Here is a 7,862-nt window from a genome sequence, read left to right on the forward strand (position 1 = left end):
ACGAACGCAATGCTCTCGTATCAGACGCTTGCTCGATCACCTGCTCGTTTGCTGCCCCACGGGGGTTGCGGCCGTGCTGGAACCTATCCCAGCCGTCATCGGGCAGTGGGCGGCGGACACCCTGAACCGGATGCCAGCCAATCGCAGGGCACACAGAGACAAACAACCATTTGCACTCGCACTCACACCTAGGGACAATTTGGAGTCTTCAATCGGCCTACCAAGCATGTTTTGGGGATGTGGGAGGAAACCGGAGTGCCCGGAGAAAACCCACGCGGGCCCGTGAAGAACATGCAAAGGCCACACAGGGAGGGCCAGAGGTGGAATCGAACTTGCACCCACCTAACTGTGAGGCGGACGTGCTACCCAGTGCCCCACCAAGCCGCCCTTAGGATCCATCCGTTGCAAAGTTTCTTTGAACCATTGCAAAGAGTGAGGGTTTTTTTTTTATGTGTATTTACAAAGGAACCTTTGGACTTTGAAGAAACCTCTATGAAGTTTCTTTGATAAGTGCAATCAGGCATTGGTGTAATGCATGATACTGAGTCTTTCCTGGAACAGCAGAAGCAAGCTCGAGAGATGGCGACCCCAGAAAACACTCCTCAAGATGCAAACATTGACCTCTCCCCCAACCGCATCACACGTCTCCAGGAGATGGAAGAACTCCGCAAGCTCAACGACCTTCTGGTCGTTTACGTCGACAACGCCCGTTCCCGGGAAGTGGAGAACGCCGGCTTGCGTTTGCGCATCACTGAATCCGAAACAGAGGTGTCCCGGCAGCTGACTGGCCTGAAGGCCGTTTACGAGACGGAGCTGGCGAAAGCCCGTGCGTCTCTGGACTCGGAGGCCACAGAGCGTGCACGTCTGCAGCCGGAGTTGACCAAGCTGAGGATGGAATTCGACGAGCTGAAAGAAAGGTGAGGCCCGGCCATTTTATCAAAAATATGCCAACAACAAAATGGATACTGGATATTAGTGCTGACATAATTGCTTTGCTGCTGGGGCCACACCCCAAGGAAAATCCTCCTCGTGACTAATTGCAGCTCAATTGGACTTTCAGTTAACCATCCCATAGTCGCACATCAATATAAATAGCACATTTGACTGCGTCGAGGGTTTAATACTGTTTTTGTTTCCTGCACTGTTTACATACTTTATCACTGCTACACTTTCTACTTATCTTAGTTCATATTTATGTGTACATCTGTCATCTCAGGAACACGAAGAAAGAATCCGATCTGGCAGGAGCGCTGCAGAGGCTCAAAGATTTGGAAGCCTCGCTGAACTCCAAGAACGCGTCTTTGGCGACAGCGTTAGGAAAAAACCGTCGCCTTGAAGCCTTGGTGAACTCCAGGGTCGGGTCTTTGTCGACAGCGTTAGGAGAAAAGCGTCGCCTTAAAGCCTTGCTGAACTCCAAGGGCGCGTCTTTGATGAGAGCGTTAGAAGGAAAGCGTCGCCTTGAGACAGAAAACCGAGATCTGACGACGCAGGTTGCCGAGGTGAATCAAATCACGATTAAATTACCGTGATGATTGTGTTAAAGTTGTTGCCACGTTTAGCTCGAGACCAGGTTGGCCAATGGCCGAAAGGGGATGATGGATGAGGCTCTCAGGAGGGTGGAAGGAGAGAGTCGCATTAATACCCTCAAAGAGGAGTTGGAGATTCAAAAGAAGCTGCATTGCGAGGTCGGACACAATTATCATCACTTTCGCTTATTTAATTAATGAAAATAAAGCTGAGTCATTCTCACGTCTCACGTAGGAGTTGCGCGAGGTCAAACGCCGGCACGAGTCTCGCATGGTGGAGTTGGAAAACGCCCGCCAGGAAGATTATGAACCCAAACGGGCCGACGCCTTGATGGAGATGCGAAGCCAACATGAACTTCAAATAAAACTCTACAAGGAGGAGATTGAGAAGACTTACAAGTCCAGGGTAAATTGCTGGAAAATATCGCTTGAACTCTTTTTTTACCTTCTACTGTGCCTGTCGGGTTCAGCTGGAAGGCGCTCGCCAGTCACCGATTTCACCATTTATCATTTGGACCTTAGAATCTGTATCAGCTGCAAAAGTTTAAAAAGTCTGTGTTGATACTAGCTTGCAGCCCGTGATGCAAACGTGAAAGATCTGGAGGAGGCTCTGTCTACAGAGAGGGAGCGGATGCAGCAGCAACTGGATGAGTATCAGGAGCTAATGGATGTCAAGCTAGCACTGGATATGGAGATAAGTGCCTACAGGAAGGTGCTTGAAAGCGGGCAGGAGAGGTGTGTGTGGCTTACAAACATACCACAACTTTTCCTGTCATAGCAATTCATGTCTCCACGTTTGTCCGCAGGACACGCTTTTCCCAGAGTCTACCGTCGACAAGCATGTCAGGAAGTCGCTCCTCGACCACGTCGGCCAGCGGGAAAAGGAAGCGTCCCGACACTGACAGCGAGGCTTCGAGCTTCGCCAGAAGAGCTGTGCCTTGTACTCGCCTCATCTTTCCTAGGTGTCAGGTCACCCTGGATGCGGACCAGGACGGCAAATATGTCCGACTCGGCAATAAAAGAGATGAGGTCAGTGGATGTGTCACAGTGCAACATCGCACATCTTACGAAATTTGCACATTTTCCAGTAACGACTAACCTGTTGAGATCAACTTCAACTATTAGGATCAGAATTTGGGGAACTGGCAGGTGAAGCGCCAGGTTGGATCTTCTGCTCCCATCGTATTCAAGTTTCCCGCAGAATTCATCCTGAAGCCCGGCCTGAGTGTCACGGTAATCAATCTTATCTGGAAGATCTCAGATACAAGGTGCTCAATATTTCAATGACTTTTACATGGTGATCAGATCTGGGCGGCTGGTGCTGGCGGAAACCACAATCCTCCCTCTGATCTAGTCTGGGAGACACAGGCCAACTGGGGAACCGGAGACAATGTCCAAACTACCTTGCTCAACGCTGAGGTGACACATCTTTCAAGCGACAAGAAGCAATATTTCTCTTTTGACGTCCGTTTATCTTCTAGGAAACCCACTGCCACCTATATCAAAAATGATGGAAATTCCGTTTCCACCGTGGAATAGAGGAAACGGAACTTTGGTTTCTTTGTGTGTCTTGACATATGAAGGGATTGAGAATAAAGCAGACTTTGACTTTTGACATGGTCACATTGTAAAAATATCGTATAACAATACAATTAAATGGGCATTTTCTAATGCAATCCTGACTGCTGGTCAATCATTTGAAAAGATTCAGAGTTTGTTGTTTCCGCAGCCGGTTGCCCACAGCACCTGCGGGGACAGCGAGGTACAGTTATGTGCGGCTCCTGCGGATTCTCCCCGAACAAGCCCAACAACGGCAGCTCCGTATCCACGGCTTCCCGCTCCTACCGTACTGGTGGCATCTCAGAGGGTTTGCTGCCTCATTCCTACTTCTTGTTTTTATATTGTGTCGTTTACTTGTATGTCTATCGTGTACTATGTCTCGTCAACGTGGGATAGAGGAAAGTGCGGGGGGACCAAAAAAAAAAGAGTGTAATATCGGTTTCACCAGTATATAATTGAAACCGGAAGGTATTCGGACATCCCTGCGGTCAGTAGAATATATAACGGCTGTGCAATGAGAAGTCAAGACATGTTCCACGAGAGCAGGCGGTCAAGGCAAGAGTAATCTCGACGCAACATGCCCAACATGTGTAAGTCAGTGATGAATGTTTCTTGAATTTTCTTCCTCTTTTGCCATTCTTTCATGATTTTCTTGTGCTTCCACATTAGACACGCAAATTCTCGCGGTGGGCTTGGTGGCTTTTCTAGTACTGCGAGCCAATGGCGCTCCGTTGACAGAAGCGACCACCGTCTTGCCATCAAGCGACACCTCAAGTGAGGAGGAAACGGCGCCCTCTGACCTGCTGACCTCCGCTCATGTTTGGGACTCGGTTCTGGGTACCGCTAAAGAACACCAGAAAGCTGTAAGTGGAAATTCAGAAAGCACCTTCATTGTCTTCTTCTGGCTGTAAAACGTATCTGACTTGTGACTAATTTCAATTTCAGTTTGATGATGAATTCCAAAACAATGTCAACTTTCATTTACTGGAGCATTACAAAGCACCTCAGTTTCCAGCAAACTGCCCCAGCTCCAACTTTAGCAAGGTAAGAACCAGAAATGGAAAACCACCAGAGGTGGGAGAAAATACAGACACTGACACTTTCCATAATTGTTTGCTAGCATCGGCTTGACTTTTATGCGTAGATTGAATAGATATTTGTTTTTTCCAGGAGGCTTGCCTGCACAGGCTGGCCCAAGGTCTGTCCACTTACATAATTCTTCTCAAGCACGTGGAGAAGGAATATCCCGGCAGTAAAATTCTGTCTGAGGCCAAACACTACTCTGAACTCCTGCTCTACAATATCAAACAAAAGGTTGGCCAGTGTGACAATTTAGGGATAGGAAATGAATTTTGCTGTTACTATAATACCTATTTTGACATTGTGTTGCTTACTCTTGTCCGGCAGATGAGAAAACCAGAAGAGGTCACAGGCCTGAGTAGCAATGAGGAAGAGAGCCTATTGAGGTCACTGTACCACCCCGATGCTTTCCACAGAAAGATGACGGCGCACAACATCCTGCGGAAGCTCTACATCAGGGGTCACCAAACTACGGCCCGCGGGCCGGATACGGCCCGCGGGACCGTTTAATACGGCCCGCCAACCCTGAACAAATTGTATTATTAAACTATTTTTTTTTGCTCATTTTGCCTGCAATGACTGCGTTTCCCCAGTAGATGGGGAAGCGCTCGCCTGCGCATTTACTACCGGAAGCCGTGTCAAAAAGCTCGGTGCACACTCACAAGTGCGTGTATAGACATGGCGCACTCGCGCTCTATTTGTATCAGTCCCGAATTTAGAGCGTGGGCTGTGACGACAGCATTCTTGTAATTTGCGCGCTGAGCTTTCAGATGCAGTTTTGCGCTAAAGCCACCCACAAACCTTCCCCTGGAATCCTTCCGTTAAAATGTCGCCCAAGTAAAGCAGGGTGAACACAGTGCCGAGCGTTTAAAAGAGAGTGGCCAATTTGGCTCGACGTACGCGACGTGACGTTCAGCCACATGAACGTCAACATCTACCCGTCAAAGATCGAGGTAAACGGACCAACACCTCGGATCTCGCCTAAGAATTGCCACAACAAATTTTACTCCAGACTATGACGCACTATCAAACTTTAACAAACAAGACAGCAGTGTCTACAAGCCTACTGGAACCTACAAAAGGATTATAAGGAAGGAACACAAGAACTTTAAGAGACTGCTCATATGTGTCAGAGAGGTTCTGCTCTGACAACTGAGCTGAACTTTTATCTGTTAAGATTGTGCATGGCACAACATAAAGTTAATGTTCCATGTTTTTTTTTTCTATGAAGAACCCAGAGAGAGTTATTTAGTTATTATTTATTTCCTGTTTTTTCTGTGAAGAACTCAGAGAGGGTTATTTAGTTATTATTTATTTCATTAATAGTGTTATTATCTGTTTCCTGACTTTTTTTCTGTAAAGAACCTGGAAAGGGTTATTAAATAACCGTTATTTGGTTATGTGTGGCTTTCTGGAAAACAATAAATTTTTTAAGCTCCCCTACGATCGTCACACTTTTTCTGTTACAAACTGACACCGGCCCGCCATCAGAGAAGGGAAAGGTTATGTGGCCCTCACAGGAAAAAGTTTGGGGACCCCTGCTCTACATCTTCATTGTTGACGGCGAGAGGGCGCTGAGGCGCAAAGAACGGCGAAGGGGAAAACATGCCAAGGTCTTCGCCATGTTTAGTTTATTGCGGTAGTCACGTCCGCCACGGAAGCCCGTCGGAAATGTTGGGCAAAACATGAAGTGAATTAAGGAAGTTCTTGGATCTGCACTGACGTGTCGTAACCCACTGACGGATTGAGGATGTATTTGTTTTTGCATGACGCACTGAGTTTTTTTTATTTTTTATTCTGTAGATAACCTATTTATTGCTCATTCAAAAAAGCCATTGTGAATCTAAGACCTTATTTATTGCAAACCTTCGTATGAATTATTTAAAGAAGATATTTATTACATATTATTGTTTTTATACTTGAAGGCATGATAATTATATTTATTTTTTAAACGGAATGTATTTTTAAAACATGAATAAAACTATTTGCTTACTTGTGAATTGAACTGCTTGATTTATAACACTTTGGCAGGTGTCTTTTGAGAATTTCACTTATTAGATTGAACTAGACAAATCTCTTTTTATGAGATTCAAATACATCGTATATATATATTTGAAAAACTGAAATATCGTAAGGCCACTTATGGGCTTTACTGTCAGACATTTATTGACAAAAACATGGAACAGACTTCGAGACAATGTCGTAACAATAACAAATAAATATCTCAGACAAAATTGACACTTCATATACTGACATTGACTTTCATGTGGCCAACTCGTCGTGGTCTTCGGGTGGAGGTTGTTGACGCAGGTGCACGTCATCCTTCTTCAACCCCAAAGTAAACTGAAACGAAGCAAAAACAGCCAACGATACATATGTCATTGTTGTTTTTGACTTAATCTGCCATTTTTTTTAAGGTTCTCTTTCTACATATTTACCAAACACAAGCGATACATTAACTTTATGACAATAATCATCTATTACACATAAATCAGTTATGCTTATGCCCACAATAAAGGTAAATGAACCATGAGTTAATACAAAAAAAGGGCACTACCTCAATTACAACTTAGAAAACAGTTTGACTGAAATGGTAGTCATTCAATAAATAAATATACGCATGTTTTCTTTTTCAAATTGCAGCCTTTGCGGTTTTGAAAATTGCAGTTGATCACATTGCAACGTCGACTTGAATTCCACTAATCTCTCAGTTTTAATGCACAGACAGACACGAGAGAAAACGCTGACACAGAAGCAGTGGATGACGCAAATCAGTGTCGCCCCTTGTCAGCAGTTCACTCGAATTATGCCAACAATTCAGTGGTATCTTTCCACACGCACGCATTGCAACACCGGCCATTTGCCCTTTGATACCAGTTTAACAGCTCATCATCAAATATTTATTTGGCATGAGATTCGTTAATTTTGGGGGGAAATGTTTTCAATGTGTCAAGACTGAAGGCTCCGGCATTCCTGGATCTGCTCCTCGTTTGAAGCCTGTTAAACGAAACACACAAAAAAATATGAGAACAAATAAACATGGGGTGGATATAATAAGTATGAGTGGCATTTGATGAACTTTTATTTTGGCCTTGAGACAGCATCAGTCAGGTTCTGAAAAAAATATCTGAGTCGAGCAGGAAATTTATTTCCCAGCCTTCCATTCAGTGATTTATTTATTGGCAGTGAGAACACACCACAATTGTGCAACCCTTCAAGCAATTACATCTCCAAACTGGCCAAATGAGGGGAATGGAATTAACAAAGTGATGACAAAAGTTTCCAATGTGGCAATTGGAAAGTTTTCGACCGGATGAGGAGTCACAACGAGAACGTTTGAACTACCGGACAGTCAAAATCAGGTTAAGGGTGAACACGCTAATGCTAACTAGCTGCAACCTGCGGGTTTTAAAGCGACTAACATATTTCACGCCTTTTATACTAACCCAAGTACAGCACTGTAGGAATAAATCCCCATCAGATGACGAATTGTCCACACTGGAACAGTTGCTGCAGCCGCTGTTTGGTCTCTTTACTTAATTTTGCCATTTTTCCTGGATGCTTTTGCAGCGTGATACCACAGAGTGCAACCAAGGACACGGAAGCGGAAATGAGCCATGACAGAAAAAAACAGGAAGTCTAGCTTCGTGTCGCCGTCTTGTGGATGGAAGAGGTAACTGCGTGTTTTACTGTTCA

General features: G+C 45.0%; 1 protein-coding gene, 1 long non-coding RNA gene and 1 pseudogene across 3 annotated transcripts; 2 read left to right on the forward strand and 1 right to left on the reverse strand.

Moving 5' to 3' along the window:
* The first annotated feature begins 579 nt into the window (after nt 1-579).
* LOC133144946 (prelamin-A/C-like) lies at nt 580-3,037 on the forward strand (annotated as a pseudogene).
* A 259-nt stretch (nt 3,038-3,296) lies between these two features.
* On the forward strand, nt 3,297-4,789 carry LOC133144947 (interleukin-6-like). Its single transcript, XM_061268002.1, has 5 exons — nt 3,297-3,393; nt 3,750-3,949; nt 4,032-4,130; nt 4,257-4,400; nt 4,494-4,789. Exons 1-5 carry the CDS (start codon nt 3,297-3,299, stop codon nt 4,674-4,676), a joined length of 723 nt encoding a protein of 240 aa, XP_061123986.1. The 3' UTR covers nt 4,677-4,789.
* Nucleotides 4,790-6,043: 1,254 nt separating this feature from the next.
* Nucleotides 6,044-7,862, reverse strand: LOC133144587 (uncharacterized). Of its 2 annotated transcripts, none has more exons than XR_009710733.1 (2): nt 7,613-7,862; nt 6,044-6,509 (listed from the first exon to the last, which is right to left on the reverse strand). It is a non-coding gene; the product is annotated as an uncharacterized LOC133144587 (long non-coding RNA). The 2 variants fall into 2 exon arrangements; XR_009710732.1 differs by having other exon boundaries at nt 6,044-7,163.

Source organism: Syngnathus typhle, linkage group LG20, assembly GCF_033458585.1.
Source record: "Syngnathus typhle isolate RoL2023-S1 ecotype Sweden linkage group LG20, RoL_Styp_1.0, whole genome shotgun sequence".
NCBI classification, from domain to species: Eukaryota; Metazoa; Chordata; class Actinopteri; order Syngnathiformes; family Syngnathidae; genus Syngnathus; species Syngnathus typhle.

What these genes read in the sequence shown, in the direction of transcription:
- LOC133144947 (XM_061268002.1), top strand. Translation starts at nt 3,297, where the DNA reads ATGTGCGGCTCCTGCGGATTCTCCCCGAACAAGCCCAACAACGGCAGC. An exon ending in TACTGGTGGCATCTCAGAGG is followed by an intron (nt 3,394 to 3,749) that starts GTTTGCTGCCTC and finishes CTTGTGCTTCCA; the next exon opens with CATTAGACACGCAAATTCTC. An exon ending in CTAAAGAACACCAGAAAGCT is followed by an intron (nt 3,950 to 4,031) that starts GTAAGTGGAAAT and finishes TTTCAATTTCAG; the next exon opens with TTTGATGATGAATTCCAAAA.